Source organism: Salvelinus fontinalis, unplaced genomic scaffold, assembly GCF_029448725.1.
Source record: "Salvelinus fontinalis isolate EN_2023a unplaced genomic scaffold, ASM2944872v1 scaffold_0385, whole genome shotgun sequence".
Taxonomy (NCBI): domain Eukaryota; kingdom Metazoa; phylum Chordata; class Actinopteri; order Salmoniformes; family Salmonidae; genus Salvelinus; species Salvelinus fontinalis.
The window spans coordinates 7,501-25,738 of NW_026600594.1; the positions used below are offsets into that span (position 1 = coordinate 7,501).

The 18,238-nt window shown below is 47.8% G+C and overlaps 1 protein-coding gene across 1 annotated transcript in view; it reads left to right on the forward strand.

Annotated features, from left to right (window-relative positions):
- The window catches only part of LOC129845852 (exportin-T), a 115,868-nt gene that overhangs the window by 63 nt on the left and 97,567 nt on the right, over positions 1-18,238 (forward strand). The window contains exons 1-7 of the mRNA XM_055913778.1: positions 1-696; positions 3,200-3,282; positions 5,834-5,890; positions 6,453-6,522; positions 7,125-7,343; positions 8,538-8,722; positions 12,672-12,840. The exon at positions 1-696 is cut by the window's left edge and continues 63 nt beyond it. Of these exons, the coding sequence (XP_055769753.1) occupies positions 607-696; positions 3,200-3,282; positions 5,834-5,890; positions 6,453-6,522; positions 7,125-7,343; positions 8,538-8,722; positions 12,672-12,840 (873 nt within the window). The 5' untranslated portion in view covers positions 1-606. The remainder of the gene's footprint in view (positions 697-3,199; positions 3,283-5,833; positions 5,891-6,452; positions 6,523-7,124; positions 7,344-8,537; positions 8,723-12,671; positions 12,841-18,238) is intronic.

Genomic DNA, 18,238 nt, shown 5'->3' on the forward strand with positions numbered 1-18,238 from the left:
ACAGTGGAGGGCAGCAGCAGAAGACCGTGAAACTACAGTGGAGGGCAGCAGCAGAAGACCGTGAAACTACAGTGGAGGGCAGCAGCAGAAGACCGTGAAACTACCGTGGAGGGCAGCAGCAGAAGACCGTGAAACTACAGTGGAGGGCAGCAGCAGAAGACCGTGAAACTACCGTGGAGGGCAGCAGCAGAAGACCGTGAAACTACCGTGGAGGGCAGCAGCAGAAGACCGTGAAACTACCGTGGAGTGCAGCAGCAGAAGACCGTGAAACTACAGTGGAGGGCAGCAGCAGAAGACCGTGAAACTACCGTGGAGGGCAGCAGCAGAAGACCGTGAAACTACCGTGGAGGGCAGCAGCAGAAGACCGTGAAACTACAGTGGAGGGCAGCAGCAGAAGACCGTGAAACTACCGTGGAGGGCAGCAGCAGAAGACCGTGAAACTACAGTGGAGGGCAGCAGCAGAAGACCGTGAAACTACCGTGGAGGGCAGCAGCAGAAGACCGTGAAACTACCGTGGAGGGCAGCAGCAGAAGACCGTGAAACTACAGTGGAGGGCAGCAGCAGAAGACCGTGAAACTACCGTGGAGGGCAGCAGCTAACCTTCTCATGGCCTGCCAGTCTGTCTCCATCATCAACATGGACGAGCAGGCCCTGCTGGGGCTCAACCCTAATGCAGACGCCTGCTATAGGCAGAAGGTACGTCTCATCACACTGTGTGTGTGTCTCGGTGTGCAGTTCATTACACTGTGTGTCTGTCTCTGTGTGTGTCTCTGTGTCTCTGTGTGCAGTTCATTACATTGTGTGTGTGTGTGTGTGTGTGTGTGTGTGTGTGTGTGTGTGTGTGTGTGTGTGTGTGTGTGTGTGTGTAGTTCATTACACTGTGTGTGTGTCTGTCTCTGTGTGTGTGTGTCTGTGTGCAGTTCATTACACTGTGTGTCTGTCTCTGTGTGTGTCTCTGTGTGCAGTTCATTACACTGTGTGTCTGTCTGTGTGTGTGTGTGTGTGTGTGTGTGTCTGTGTGCAGTTCATTACACTGTGTGTGTGTCTCTGTGTGCAGTTCATTACACTGTGTGTGTGTGTGTGTGTGTGTGTGGTGTGTGTGGTGTGTGTGGTGTGTGTGGTGTGTGTGGTGTGTGTGGTGTGTGTGGTGTGTGTGTGGTGTGTGTGGTGTGTGCAGTTCATTCATGTGCTTCTAAGAGGACAAATCTTCCGAATCCAAACACGTTGGCTCCTGGAAATGATTCTCTGACCCATCTAGACTTGATCCGAACACATTGGCTCCTGGAAATGATTCTCTGACCCATCTAGACTTGATCCAATCACATTGGCTCCTGGAAATGATTCTCTGACCCATCTAGACTTGATCCAATCACATTGGCTCCTGGAAATGATTCTGAGCCATCTGGACTTGATCCAAACTCATTGGCTCCTGGAAATGATTCAGACCCATCTAGACTTGATCCGAACACATTGGCTCCTGGAAATGATTCAGACCCATCTAGACTTGATCCAAACACATTGGCTACTGGAAATGATTCTCTGACCCATCTAGACTTGATCCAATCTCATTGGCTCCTGGAAATGATTCTGAGCCATCTAGACTTGATCCAAACACATTGGCTCCTGGAAATGATTCTGAGCCATCTAGACTTGATCCAAACGCATTGACTCCTGGAAATGATTCTGACCCATCTAGAATTGATCCAAACACATTGGCTCCTGGAAATGATTCTCAGACCCATCTGGACTTGATCCAAACGCATTGGCTCCTGGAAATGATTCTGAGCCATCTAGACTTGATCCAAACGCATTGGCTCCTGGAAATGATTCTGACCCATCTAGAATTGATCCAAACACATTGGCTCCTGGAAATGATTCTCAGACCCATCTGGATTTGATCCAAACGCATTGGCTCCTGGAAATGATTCTGAGCCATCTAGACTTGATCCAAACGCATTGGCTCCTGGAAATGATTCTGACCCATCTGGACTTGATCCAAACTCATTGGCTCCTGGAAATGATTCTGACCCATCTGGACTTGATCCAAACTCATTGGCTCCTGGAAATGATTCTCAGACCCATCTGGACTTGATCCAAACACATTGGCTCCTGGAAATGATTCTGAGCCATCTAGACTTGATCCAAACACATTGGCTCCTGGAAATGATTCTGAGCCATCTGGACTTGATCCAAACACATTGGCTACTGGAAATGATTCTGAGCCATGTAGACTGATCTATGTAGACTCTCCATCCATGGGACTTGAACCAACGCTCTGTCTCGTCAGACTCTCCATCCATGGGACTTGACAACCAGCTCTCTGTCTCGTCAGACTCTCCATCCATGGGACTTGACAAGTTCTCTGTCTCGTCAGACTCTCCATCCATGGGACTTGAACCAACGCTCTGTCTCGTCAGACTCTCCATCCATGGGACTTGAACCAACGCTCTGTCTCGTCAGACTCTCCATCCATGGGACTTGACAACCAGCTCTCTGTCTCGTCAGACTCTCCATCCATGGGACTTAGACAACCAGCTCTCTGTCTCGTCAGACTCTCCATCCATGGGACTTGACAACCAACGCTCTGTCTCGTCAGACTCTCCATCCATGGGACTTAGACAACCAGCTCTCTGTCTCGTCAGACTCTCCATCCATGGGACTTGAACCAACGCTCTGTCTCGTCAGACTTCCACCGGGCATCTGCTGTGGAACACAAGGCTTCCGCCATGCTTTTTCAGATGGTGGCCAACACAGAAATACATGTCTAGACACCCACACCAACTCTGTGTCCTTGAGGCAGCCAACCAGCCAGCCAACCAGCCAGCCAGCCAGCTAGCCACCATAGTCCCTCTCCACTGTCAGCACGAGGGTTTGTGTGGCTGGCTGCAGAATGTGGTAGTTATGTGTGAGATTCAGAAGCTCTCTTTCTCTCACTCCCTTTTCTAACTCTTGTTTGTTTCTCCCCTCTCTCTGCCCTTCTATCTGCCTCTCTCTCTGTTTCTCTCTCTGTTTCTCTCTCTGCCCCTCTCTGCTTTTCTCTCTGCCCCTCTCTCTGTTTCTCTCTGCCCCTCTCTCTGCCTCTTTCTCTACCCCTCTCTCTGCTTTTCTCTCTGCCCCTCTCTCTGTTTCTCTCTGCTTCTCTCTCTGCCCCTTTCCCTGCTTCTCTCTCTGGCCCTCTCTCTGGCCCTCTCCTCCTCAGGCGATGGTGTATTTTGAGCAGTTGAAGGAGTCCCAGGATGCCTGGGAGGTGTGTGCAGAGGCCCTGGCTAAAGACATTTACAGGTGAGAACCATTTAGTTGGTAGGATTCTGATTAGAGACGGTATGGTATCCTTCTACTCACACCTGGGAGGTTTCAGATTCCAACTTGTTCTACTGCTTGGTCTCCCTGTTGGTCTCTCTGTTGGTCTCTGGTCTCTCTGTTGGTCTCCCTGTTGGTCTCTCTGTTGGTCTCTGGTCTCTCTGTTGGTCCTTCTCTGGACTCTGGTCTCCCTGTTGGTCCCCTTGTTGGTCTCCCTGTTGGTCCTTCTCTGGACTCTGGTCTCCCTGTTGGTCCCCTTGTTGGTCTCCCTGTTGGTCCTTCTCTGGACTCTGGTCTCTCTGTTGGTCTTCCCGTTGGTCTCTGGTCTCCCTGTTGGTCTCTGGTCCCCCTGTTGGTCCCCCTGTTGGTCCCCCTGTTGGTCCCCCTGTTGGTCCCCCTGTTGGTCCCCCTGTTGGTCCTTCTCTGTTGGTCCCCCTGTTGGTCCTTCTCTGTTGGTCTCCCTGTCGGTCTCTCTGTTGGTCTCCCTGTTGGTCTCTGGTCTTCCTTTTGGTCTCCCTGTTGGTCTCCCTGTTGGTCTCTGGTCTTCCTTTTGGTCTCCCTGTTGGTCTCCCTGTTGGTCTCCCTGTTGGTCCCCCTGTTGGTCCCCCTGTGGGTCCCCCTGTGGGTCCCCCTGTGGGTCCCCCTGTGGGTCCCCCTGTGGGTCTCCCTGTTGGTCCCCCTGTTGGTCCCCCTGTTGGTCTCCCTGTTGGTCTCCCTGTTGGTCCCCCTGTTGGTCTCCCTGTTGGTCTCTGATCTTCCTGTTGGTCTCCCTGTGGGTCTCCCTGTGGGTCCCCCTGTGGGTCCCCCTGTGGGTCCCCCTGTTGGTCCCCCTGTTGGTCCCCCTGTTGGTCTCCCTGTTGGTCCCTCTGTTGGTCTCCCTGTTGGTCCGTCTGTTGGTCTCCCTGTTGGTCTCTGATCTTCCTGTTGGTCTCCCTGTTGGTCTCCCTGTTGGTCCCCCTGTTGGTCTCTGTGTTGGTCTCTGTGTTGGTCTCTGGTCTTTCCTGTTGGTCCCCCTGTTGGTCTCTGTGTTGGTCTCTGTGTTGGTCTCTGTGTTGGTCTCTGGTCTTTCCTGTTGGTCTCTGTTGGTCTCTGGTCTTTCCTGTTGGTCTCCCTGTTGGTCTCCCTGTTGGTCTCCCTGTTGGTCCCCCTGTTGGTCTCTGTGTTGGTCTCTGTGTTGGTCTCTGGTCTTTCCTGTTGGTCTCCCTGTTGGTCCCCCTGTTGGTCTCCCTGTTGGTCTCTGGTCTTTCCTGTTGGTCCCCCTGTTGGTCCCCCTGTTGGTCCCCCTGTTGGTCCCCCTGTTGGTCCCCCTGTTGGTCTCTGGTCTTTCCTGTTGGTCTCCCTGTTGGTCCCCCTGTTGGTCCCCCTGTTGGTCCCCCTGTTGGTCCCCCTGTTGGTCCCCCTGTTGGTCTCTGGTCTTTCCTGTTGGTCTCCCTGTTGGTCTCCCTGTTGGTCTCCCTGTTGGTCCCCCTGGTGGTCCCCCTGTTGGTCCCCCTGTTGGTCCCCCTGTTGGTCCCCCTGTTGGTCCCCCTGTGGGTCCCCCTGTTGGTCCCCCTGTTGGTCTCTGGTCTTTCCTGTTGGTCTCCCTGTTGGTCTCCCTGTTGGTCTCCCTGTTGGTCCCCCTGTTGGTCCCCCTGTTGGTCTCCCTGTTGGTCCCCCTGTGGGTCCCCCTGTGGGTCCCCCTGTGGGTCCCCCTGTTGGTCCCCCTGTTGGTCTCCCTGTTGGTCCCCCTGTTGGTCTCCCTGTTGGTCCGTCTGTTGGTCCGTCTGTTGGTCCGTCTGTTGGTCCGTCTGTTGGTCCGTCTGTTGGTCCGTCTGTTGGTCCGTCTGTTGGTCCGTCTGTTGGTCCCCCTGTTGGTCCGTCTGTTGGTCCGTCTGTTGGTCCGTCTGTTGGTCCGTCTGTTGGTCTGTCTGTTGGTCTGTCTGTTGGTCTCCCTGTTGGTCTCCCTGTTGGTCTCCCTGTTGGTCTCCCTGTTGGTCTCCCTGTTGGTCCTTCTCTGGTCCCCCTGTTGGTCTCCCTGTTGGTCTCCCTGTTGGTCTCCCTGTTGGTCTCCCTGTTGGTCTCCCTGTTGGTCTCCCTGTTGGTCTCCCTGTTGGTCTCCCTGTTGGTCTCCCTGTTGGTCCTTCTCTGGTCTCCCTGTTGGTCCCTCTGTTGGTCTCCCTGTTGGTCTCCCTGTTGGTCCCTCTCTGGACTGGTCTCTGTGTTGGTCGTTCTGAATTCTGGTCCCCCCCCCGTGTTGGTCCCCCCTGTGTTGAATGTATTGTAATAACTTTATTAATCCCTCTCTCAGTGACGACCATGTGTTGTATTGTAATAACTTTATTAATCCCTCTCTCAGTGACGACCCTGTGTTGTATTGTAATAACTTTATTAATCCCTCTCAGTGACGACCATGTGACATGTTGTATTGTAATAACTTTATTAATCCCTCTCTGTGACGACCCTGTGTTGTATTGTAATAACTTTATTAATCCCTCTCTCAGTGACGACCATGTGACATGTTGTATTGTAATAACTTTATTAATCCCTCTCTCAGTGACGACCACGTGAAGTTCTTCTGTTTCCAAGTCCTGGAGCACCAGATCAAATACAGGTGAGAGGAGGAGAGGAGGGGGGGGGGGGGGGGGAGGAGGAGAGGGGGGGGAGGAGGAGAGGGGGGGAGGAGGAGGAGGGAGGGGAGGGGATGAGGAGAGGAGAGGAGAGGGGAAGAGGGGAGAGGAGAGGAGAGGAGGAGAGGGGGGGAGGAGGAGAGGGGGGGGAGGAGGAGGAAGGGGAGGGGATGAGGAGAGGAGAGGGGAAGAGGGGAGAGGAGAGGAGAGGAGAGGGGAGGGGAGGGGATGGGGATGAGGAGAGGTGAGGTGAGGCAGGAAAGGAGGGGAGGAAGTACCTCTGTCAGTTGTCATCCTGCCACTAGTCTGATAGATGATGAATTAGGAAGGCTGTGATAATAGGTTGACTGTTCCTCCAATCCCATTGACTCTAGATAACAGCTATAGCTGTGACCTTTTCTCATGCTTTTACAGTCGAGTATTAAAGTACTGGCACGTTTCCTACTACCATCTGAATGAAAACCATGTGTCTCTCTGTTAGCAGGATTCCTCTATGAATTAGTGATGAACACAAAGTGACTGTTAGTGTTCTGTGTTTTGTCCCAGACATGGAGGTCTCAGTCCTGCCCAGCAACAGCTGATTAGAGAGTCCCTGATGAAATGGCTGCAGTGTCAGGTGGGGATCTGCTTCTCTGTCTGAAACTTTAGTCAATCAATCAATCAATCAATTTTATTTTATATAGCCCTTCGTACATCAGATAATATCTCGAAGTGCTGTACAGAAACCCAGCCTAAAACCCCAAACAGCTAGAATGCAGGTGTGTAGTCAGCTTGTCACAAACAACGGAGCAGATTTCATCAACAACACACTTTGTTACTTGAGCTTTTGTTCGTTACACATTTTTATACAGTCATGAGGTTCGGCCATCTTCCACTTCCTGGTTTGAAAAATTGTCATAAATTAATTTCAATATGCTATTCTCCTTCTCTGCTATCCCTGCAATCCTTCCCCTCCTCTTCCTCCTCATCTTCTTCCTCCTCCTTCCCTTCCTACCTTCCTCCTTTCCTTCCCTTCCTACCTTCCTCCTATCCCTCCTCATCTTCCTCATCTTCCTTCCCTTCCTCCTCTTCCTCCTTGTCTTCCTTCCCTTCCTCCTCTTCCCCTTCCTCCTCATCTTCCTCGTCTTCCTTCCCTTCCTCCTCTTCCTCCTCAACTTCTTCCTCTTCCTTCCCTTCCTCCAACTTTCCTTCCTCCTCCTTCCTCTTCCTCCTCTCCAGTTAATGAACTCCCAACCAGAGAAGCCGTTTATCCGTAACAAGGCAGCCCAGGTGTTTGCTCTGACCTTCGTGATGGAGTACCTGACCCACTGGCCCAAGTTCTTCTATGACCTGCTGTCTCTAGTGGGCCTGAACCCACACGGGGTCGACGTCTACCTCAGAACACTGATGGCCATCGACGCTGAGGTGGTGGACAGAGACATCCTGCACTCCCCTGAGGTAAGAGGACACTGAGGTGGTGGACAGAGACATCCTGCACTCCCCTGAGGTAAGAGGACACTGAGGTGGTGGACAGAGACATCCTGCACTCCCCTGAGGTAAGAGGACGCTGAGGTGGTGGACAGAGACATCCTGCACTCCCCTGAGGTAAGAGGACGCTGAGGTGGTGGACAGAGACATCCTGCACTCCCCTGAGGTAAGAGGACACTGAGGTGGTGGACAGAGACATCCTGCACTCCCCTGAGGTAAGAGGACGCTGAGGTGGTGGACAGAGACATCCTGCACTCCCCTGAGGTAAGAGGACACTGAGGTGGTGGACAGAGACATCCTGCACTCCCCTGAGGTAAGAGGACGCTGAGGTGGTGGACAGAGACATCCTGCACTCCCCTGAGGTAAGAGGACACTGAGGTGGTGGACAGAGACATCCTGCACTCCCCTGAGGTAAGAGGACGCTGAGGTGGTGGACAGAGACATCCTGCACTCCCCTGAGGTAAGAGGACACTGAGGTGGTGGACAGAGACATCCTGCACTCCCCTGAGGTAAGAGGACGCTGAGGTGGTGGACAGAGACATCCTGCACTCCCCTGAGGTAAGAGGACACTGAGGTGGTGGACAGAGACATCCTGCACTCCCCTGAGGTAAGAGGACGCTGAGGTGGTGGACAGAGACATCCTGCACTCCCCTGAGGTAAGAGGACACTGAGGTGGTGGACAACCCCCCCACCCTCCCTCCCTATTGAGGGAGCAGGTCATCCCTAGTCTCTAACTCTCCTCTCTCTCCCCTCCTCTCTCTCCTCTATCCTCTCTCTCCTCTCTCTCCCCTCCTCTCTCTCCCCTCCTCTCTCTCCCCTCCTCTCTCTCCCCTCCTCTCTCTCCCCTCCTCTCTCTCCCCTCTCTCTCTCCTCTCCCTCCCCTCCTCTCTCCCCTCCTCTCTCTCTCTCTCCTCTCTGTAGGAGGTACGTAGGAACACGTTAATAAAGGACGGTATGAGGGAGCAGGTCATCCCCTCCTCTCTAACTCTCCCCTCCTCTCTCCTCTCTCTCTCTCTCTCTCCTCTCTCTCCTCTCTCTCCCATCCTCTCTCCTCTCTCTCCCATCCTCTCTCTCTCTCTCCCCTCCCCTCCTCTCTCCCCTCCTCTCTCTCTCTCTCCCCTCCCCTCCTCTCTCCCCTCCTCTCTCTCTCTCTCCTCTCTGTAGGAGGTACGTAGGAACACGTTAATAAAGGACGGTATGAGGGAGCAGGTCATCCCCAGCCTGGTAGAGTCTTGGTACCAGATCCTCGGGGCTTATCAGCAGTCTCACCCTGAGATCACCTGTCAATGTCTGGAGGTGGTGGGGGCATACGTCTCCTGGATAGACCTCAACCTCATCGCCAACGACAGGTACGTCTGTCGGCCTGTCTTATCAGCAGTCTCACCCTGAGATCACCTGTCAATGTCTGGAGGTGGTGGGGGCATACGTCTCCTGGATAGACCTCAACCTCATCGCCAACGACAGGTACGTCTGTCGGTCTCTGTCTGTCGGCCTGTCTGTGGTCTGGTCTGTGGTCGGCCTGGTCTGTCTGTCTGTGGTCGGCCTGGTCTGTCTGTCTGTGGTCGGCCTGTGGTCGGCCTGTGGTCTGTGGTCGGCCTGTGGTCGGCCTGTGGTCGGCCTGGTCTGTCTGTGGTCGGCCTGGTCTGTCTGTCTGTGGTCGGCCTGTGGCCTGTGGTCTGTGGTCTGTCTGTCTGTCTGTGGTCGGCCTGTGGTCTGTCTGTCTGTGGTCGGCCTGTGGTCTGTCATGTCTGTGGTCGGCCTGTGGTCTGTCTGTGGTCGGCCTGTGGTCTGTCTGTCTGTGGTCGGCCTGTGGTCTGTCTGTGGTCGGCCTGGTCTGTCTGTGTGGTCAGTCGTTTTATTCTCCCCCAGGATTTCTATGGAACGCTGTTTGGGTGTTTGTGTCCAAAAATATACACTATTTGACGTGTCACATAAGCTTGTTGACCAATCAGGACCTGGATATGACTGCACGTCACGTAATTTAACACGTGCATTCATTGATTACACTATCACTCGTATTTCATATGTCACAACGATTCATCGATACGTATGCTCTGATGCTGGTAAAGTTGTCTCGCGCACCTACAATGCTGGTCATTTAAAAAAAAAAGCTAGCTAGCTCATGAATGTAAACAACGTTCTTCCCCAAAAACACAGCAAAACGACATCTGTTTCAGTAGCTATCGTTAGCTAGCCAACATCTGTTTCAGTAGCTATTGTTAGCTAGCCAACATCTGTTTCAGTAGCTATCGCTAGCTAGCCAACATCTGTTTCAGTAGCTATCGTTAGCTAGCCAACATCTGTTTCAGTAGCTATTGTTAGCTAGCCAACATCTGTTTCAGTAGCTATCGTTAGCTAACCAACATCTGTTTCAGTAGCTATCGTTAGCTAGCCAACATCGGTTTCAGTAGCTATAGTTAGCTAGCCAACATCGGTTTCAGTAGCTATAGTTAGCTAGCCAACATCGGTTTCAGTAGCTATAGTTAGCTAGCCAACATCGGTTTCAGTAGCTATAGTTAGCTAGCCAACATCGGTTTCAGTAGCTATAGTTAGCTAGCCAACATCGGTTTCAGTAGCTATAGTTAGCTAGCCAACATCGGTTTCAGTAGCTATAGTTAGCTAGCCAACATCGGTTTCAGTAGCTATAGTTAGCTAGCCAACATCGGTTTCAGTAGCTATAGTTAGCTAGCCAACATCGGTTTCAGTAGCTATAGTTAGTTAGCCAACATCGGTTTCAGTAGCTATAGTTAGCTAGCCAACATCGGTTTCAGTAGCTATAGTTAGCTAGCCAACATCGGTTTCAGTAGCTAAAGTTAGCTAGCCAACATCGGTTTCAGTAGCTATAGTTAGCTAGCCAACATCGGTTTCAGTAGCTATAGTTAGCTAGCCAACATCGGTTTCAGTAGCTATAGTTAGCTAGCCAACATCTGTTTCAATAGCTATAGTTAGCTAGCCAACATCGGTTTCAATAGCTATAGTTAGCTAGCCAACATCGGTTTCAGTAGCTATAGTTAGCTAGCCAACATCGGTTTCAGTAGCTATAGTTAGCTAGCCAACATCGGTTTCAGTAGCTATAGTTAGCTAGCCAACATCGGTTTCAGTAGCTATAGTTAGCTAGCCAACATCGGTTTCAGTAGCTATAGTTAGCTAGCCAACATCGGTTTCAGTAGCTATAGTTAGCTAGCCAACATCGGTTTCAGTAGCTATAGTTAGCTAGCCAACATCGGTTTCAGTAGCTATAGTTAGCTAGCCAACATCGGTTTCAGTAGCTATCGTTAGCTAGCCAACATCGGTTTCGTTAGCTAGCCAACACCGGTTTCGTTAGCTATCGTTAGCAAGCCAACATCGGTTTCGTTAGCTATCGTTAGCAAGCCAACATCGGTTTCAGTAGCTATCGTTAGCTAGCCAACATCGGTTTCAGTAGCTATCGTTAGCTAGCCAACATCGGTTTCAGTAGCTATCGTTAGCTAGCCAACATCGGTTTCGTTAGCTATCGTTAGCTAGCCAACGTCGGTTTCGTTAGCTATCGTTAGCAAGCCAACGTCGGTTTCGTTAGCTATCGTTAGCAAGCCAACGTCGGTTTCGTTAGCTATCGTTAGCAAGCCAACATCGTTTTCTGTAGCTATCGTTAGCTAGCCAACATCGGTTTCAGTAGCTATCGTTAGCTAGCCAACATCTGTTTCAGTAGCTATCGTTTGTGCCTAATCCTTATTGTGGCCAGCTTCACAACACATAACCCGGTCCGGTCGAGCCTCACTAGCCACATGAAGCTAGCTGGCTGCTTATAACGTTAGCTTTGGGCAACAGGGTTAAGTAGCTGGCTGTTTGGGCAACAGGGTTAAGTAGCTGGCTGCTTATAGCGTTAGCTTTGGGCAACAGGGTTTAGTAGCTAGCTGCTTATAACGTTAGCTTTGGGCAACAGGGTTAAGTAGCTGGCTGCTTATAACGTTAGCTTTGGGCAACAGGGTTAAGTAGCTGGCTGCTTATAACGTTAGCTTTGGACAACAGGGTTAAGTAGCTGGCTGCTTATAACGTTAGCTTTGGGCAACAGGGTTAAGTAGCTGGCTGCTTATAACGTTAGCTTTGGGCAACAGGGTTAAGTAGCTGGCTGCTTATAACGTTAGCTTTGGGCAACAGGGTTTAGTAGCTAGCTGCTTATAACGTTAGCTTTGGGCAACAAGGTTAAGTAGCTGGCTGCTTATAACGTTAGCTTTGGGCAACAGGGTTAAGTAGCTGGCTGCTTATAACGTTAGCTTTGGGCAACAGGGTTAAGTAGCTGGCTGCTTATAACGTTAGCTTTGGGCAACAGGGTTAGGTAGCTGGCTGCTTATAACGTTAGCTTTGGGCAACAGGGTTAAGTAGCTGGCTGCTTATAACGTTAGCTTTGGGCAACAGGGTTAAGTAGCTGGCTGCTTATAACGTTAGCTTTAGGCAACAGGGTTAAGTAGCTGGCTGCTTATAACGTTAGCTTTGGGCAACAGGGTTAAGTAGCTGGCTGCTTATAACGTTAGCTTTGGGCAACAGGGTTAAGTAGCTGGCTGCTTATAACGTTAGCTTTAGGCAACAGGGTTAAGTAGCTGGCTGCTTATAACGTTAGCTTTGGGCAACAGGGTTAAGTAGCCGGCTGCTTATAACGTTAGCTTTGGGCAACAGGGTTAAGTAGCTGGCTGCTTATAACGTTAGCTTTGGGCAACAGGGTTAAGTAGCTAGCTGCTTATAACGTTAGCTTTGGGCAACAGGGTTAAGTAGCTGGCTGCTTATAACGTTAGCTTTGGGCAACAGGGTGTAGTAGCTAGCTAGCTATTTATTTTCATAAACTGAAGTTCAATTTCAACAGACGAACAACAAGTGGCAACCTAGCTAATACTTACATGGATTCCTAAATCATTGCAAAGAATAATGAACATGACTGCAGTTTCCAGGTTTATGAACCAGACTAGATCAGATGACAGGTCCTGGACCAGTGTGTTTCTGTCCCTCCAGGTTAATGAACCAGACTAGATCAGATGACTGGTCCTGGACCAGTGTGTTTCTGTCCCTCCAGGTTAATGAACCAGACTAGATCAGATGACTGGTCCTGGACCAGTGTGTTTCTGTCCCTCCAGGTTAATGAACCAGACTAGATCAGATGACAGGTCCTGGACCAGTGTGTTTCTGTCCCTCCAGGTTAATGAACCAGACTAGATCAGATGACTGGTCCTGGACCAGTGTGTTCCTGTCCCTCCAGGTTAATGAACCAGACTAGATCAGATGACAGGTCCTGGACCAGTGTGTAACCAGTGTTTCATGTCCCTCCAGGTTTATAAACCTGCTGCTGAGTCAGATGTCTGTGGAGGACCTGAGAGAGGAGGCGTGTGACTGTCTGTTTGAGATTGTTAATAAAGGCATGGACCCGACAGACAAGACCAAACTGATTGAGTCTCTCTGTCAGGTCCTGCAGTCGGCTGGCTTCTTCAATGTGGACCAGGTAGGTGTACACACACACACACACACACACACACACACACACACACACACACACACACACACACACACACACACACACACACAGTCCCTTCTGGAAGTTTTCCCCATATTTTGTCGTTTTACAGCTTTGAATTTAAAATGGATTAAATTGAGATGTTGTGCCATTGATTTACACACAATACTTCACCATGTCAAAGTGGAAATCTGTTTTTAGACTTTTAAAAAATAAATAAAACATTTAATACAAAAATAAAAAGCTGAAATGTATTGAGTCAATAAGTATTCAACCCCTTGGTTATGTCAAGACTAAATACGTTCAGGAGTCAAAATGTGCTCAACAAGTCACATGGACTCACTGTGTGCAATAATAATGTTTAATATGATTTATGAATGACTACCTCATCTCTTGTACCCCCCACAAACAATTATCTGTGAGGTCCATCCTCAGTCGAGGAGTGGATTTGAAAGCACAGAATTAGTCACCATGAGGCTAATGGTGACTTTAAAACAGTTAGAGAGTTTAAATGGCTGTGATAGAACTGAGGATGGATAAAAAACATTATAGCTACTCCACAATACTAACCTAAATGACAGAGTGAAAAGAAGGAAGTCTGTACAGAATAAAAAATATTACCAAACATGCCTCCTGTTTGCAGCAAGGCACTAAAGTAATACTACAGAAAATGTAGCGAATAAATTAACTTTTGTCCTGAATAGAAAGTGTTATATTTGGGGCAAACACAACACATCACTGAGTACCACTCTTCATATTCTCAAGCATAGTGGTGGCTGCATCATGTTATGGGTATGCTTGTCATCGGTAAGGACCGGGGAGATTTTTAGGATAACAAAATAAAAACTGAATGGCGCTAATCACAGGAAGAATCCAAACCTGGTTCAGTCCGCTTTCCATGAATTCATGGAAAGCGGTGAATTCACCTTTCAGCCGGACAATAACCTAAAACACAAGACCAAATCTACACTGAGCTGTTTACCAAGAAGACATTTAATGTTCCTGAGGGGCCTCGTTACAGTTTTGACTTAAATCGGCTTAAATCTATGGAAAGACCTGAAAATGGCTGTCTAGCAATGATCAACAACCAACTTGACGGAGATTGAAGAATATAGAAAAGAATAAAATGTACAAATATTGTAAAATCCAGGTGTTTAAAGCTCTTCGAGACCCAGAAAGACTGAAGTCTGTAACATCTAAATACATTTGTTATATTTTTCATTAATATAGATCATTTTTTTAAATATAATTTTTATTCCACTTTGACGTCAGAGTATTTTGTGTAGATCGTTGAAAAGAAAATGTAATTTTAATATTAATTCATAACGTGGAAAAAGTCTAGGGGTCTGAATACTGTCTGACGACACACACACACACACACCACATAACACACAACATATAACACACACACACACAACATATAACACACACACACACAACATATAACACACACACACACAACATATAACACACACACACACACACCACATATAACACACACACACACACACCACATATAACACACACACACACACCACATATAACACACACACACACACCACATATAACACACACACACACACACCACATATAACACACACACACACACACCACATATAACACACACACACACACACCACATATAACACACACACACACACACCACATATAACACACACACACACACACCACATATAACACACACACACACACACCACATATAACACACACACACACACCACATATAACACACACACACACACACCACATATAACACACACACACACACACCACATATAACACACACACACACACACCACATATAACACACACACACACACACCACATATAACACACACACACACACACCACATATAACACACACACACACACACCACATATAACACACACACACACACACCACATATAACACACACACACACACACCACATATAACACACACACACACACACCACATATAACACACACACACACACACCACATATAACACACACACACACACACCACATATAACACACACACACACACACCACATATAACACACACACACACCACATATAACACACACACACACCACATATAACACACACACACCACATATAACACACACACACCACATATAACACACACACACACACACCACATATAACACACACACACACACACCACATATAACACACACACACACACACCACATATAACACACACACACACACACACAGTCTTGCATTTCTAACCAATTTAGGACTCCTCACATTTACATACCTTTTTAGGACCCTGCTTTCCAGACATCATAGAAGCACAGAAATTACACTCATGAGCTAGAAAAAAAATCTAATATGAGGAAATCACCGAAAGTTGCTGACTTCTTGAAAAAAGATCACTTGTAATTTTACCACCTACTTGAGACCCCACATTGCAAATCAAATCAAATCAAATAGGTCAAATACACATGGTTAGCAGACGTTAATGCGAGTGTAGCGCATTGCTTGTGCTTCTAGTTCCCGACACTGCAGTAATATCTAACAAGTAATGTAACAATTTCACAACAACTACCTTTTACACACAAGTGTAAAGGAATGAATACGAATATGTGCATATAAATATATGAATGAGTGATGGCCGAACGGCATAGGCAAGATGCAGTAGATGGTATAGCGTACAGTATATACATATGAGATGAGTAATGCAGGGTATGTAAACATTATATAGAGTGGCATTGTTTAAGTGACTAGTGATACATTTATTACATCGATATTTGATGCATTCATTCTATTTTATGACTGAAAATATTGCATGTAGAATGCCACAATGATGCAACACGGATGGCAACTCAACGGCTGTAGTGTAGTTCTACTGTAGTGTAGTTCTACTGTAGTGTAGTTCTACTGTAAAGTATTTAAACTGGAACAACCATTTCAGTAATGGAGTCATTATATCCAAGTAACAGATTAATAGTTTAGAAAAATGTATTTTATTTTTCTGTAACATTCAAAGTCAGCAGGCTTTGTATTCTTGAGACCTTAGTCACTCAAAGTGAACCACCCACCTGGGAAAACTTCCCCCAAACAGAGTGAGATGGAGGACTGCCTATGAGCTTAAGTCAAGTAAGTCCCATTAAATCCTCAGATGTACACCAAGATAGAAGCTTATTTACACTTATTTTCTCTGATCTGCAACTATTCTGTTGTGTACATAGAACTTTACTGCTCTCCTGTCCCTGTTTACTAGCGCTTGGCCAGAAGCAGCAATGCATTTCTCACAGTCTTGTTTTCCAGGCGTTTTTCCCATTCGGATAAAATTCATCAAGGAATCTTCAACTGCATCCACCTCTATTGTCGACCAAAACCTTTTTGTTCCTTTGGCACCTTTGGAAAGAGATGACATTATGAATGACTACATTAAATAAAGGTTGAGTACAATACAGTATGTGTTCATCTCTGTATTAACTCTACCAGGTTGCAGCTGTATCTGCAGAGAGTGTTGAGGTTAAACTAACAATTCCAACTAAATAACTACATAGATAAGGATGTGAGAGAAGAATGTGCAATGCTGACATCAAGGCAGAGTCGATCTGTATGGAATCTAAGCCCATCAAAAGGTTTGCAATGTAATCCTTCTAATAAAAGCAATACTTATTAAATAAAGGTGAAATAAAAATAAAATAAATAAATAAAAGCTGACACTACAGAGTGAAAACGCACTGACTGAAGGCAGCAGGAAACATGCTTACTGTGTGAGCCTCTCCTTTGTCCCAGCTTTCCCTTGGTCATTGGCTGTTTGGCCTGAATCGCTGACATCTCTCCTGGAAAACATCAGTGGAAAACATGTCGAAAAGGACATTGTAATTAAGAATACGTCCATGTAAGGTATAGGCATACCGGTCAGATTTTCTTCATAGGATTCTTCAGACGACTCCTCTCTCTCAGAGTCATTCTCTGATGAACTATCAGTGGCCGCTGCATCCATTTATTCAAACATAACATTTTGTAAAAGACAATAAAAACAAAATCAAATTGCAGCAAGTTAAATCAATGCACAACCAATTAGAGTCAGCATTTTTCCCAGAGTGAAAATGCACTGACTGAAGATAGCAGGAAACATGCTTACTGTGTGAGCCTCTCCTTTGTCCCAGCTTTCCCTTGGTCATTGGCTATTTGGCCCGAATCGCTGACATCTCTCCTGGAAAACATCAGTGGAAATCATGTCAGTTTCACCCAATCCAACCTATCAACCAATCCATAAGCGATAACTGTTGGAAAAACTCAAAATGCAGGTTTATAACAGCTGTGCCATTCAAGCCTATTGAATATGGTATGAGAGGGACGGCTACAGCCACCAAAACCCAACAGATACAGCCATGTATTGAGAGGGGAAAGCACAATACCATGCTGAAATGAAGGCAGACTCCATCCTAACCTTTTTCACACCACTGTACAATCCAAACTGAACCGTTCTGTGCTGGCATGGTTGGAAATACACTAACTGATGAAGACAGAACAGATCTGGACCAGCACAGTACGGCCAGAATACTTATGGCACCGACAGAGATGGTCGCCTCGCTTCGCGTTCTTAGGAAACTATGCAGTATTTTGTTTTTTAATGTGTTATTTCTTACATTGATACCCCAGGAAATATTAAGTTTTATTACATACAGCCGGGAAGAACTACTGGATATAAGAGCAACGTCAACTACCAACATTAAGTCCAGGAATATGACTTTCCCAAAGCGGATGCTCTGTTTCGACTACCACCCAGGGCAATGCATCAGATCCCTGTAGGTGACCAAAAACAACGGCGCCACAGATGGCAGATGGCGCGGTCTTCTGGTCAGGCTCTGTAGACGGGCACATCGCCCACATCTCACGAGTATACTACTCGCCAATGTCCAATCTCTTGACATCAAGGTAGACGAAATTCGAGCAAGGGTTGCCTTCCAGAGAGACATCAGAGATAGTAACATTCTCTGTTTCACGGAAACATGGCTCACTTGGGATACGTTATCAGAGTACGTAGAGTCACCCGGTTTCTTCACATATCTCAGAAACAAACATCTCTCTGGTAAGAAGAAGGGCGGGGTGTGGCCTTATGATTAACAATTCGGGGTGTGATCATAACAACATACAGGAAACTCAAGTCCTTTTACTCACCTGACCTAGAAATCCTCACAAATGCCGGCCGCATTATCTACCTAGAGAAATCTCTTCGATTATAATCACAGCCGTGTATATCCCCCCCAAGAAGATACCTCAACGGCCCTGAAAGAACTTCATTGGACTCTATGTAAAATGGAAACCACATATCCTGAGGCTGCTTTTATTGTAGATGGGGATTTTAGCGAGGCTAATCTGAAAACAAGCTCCCT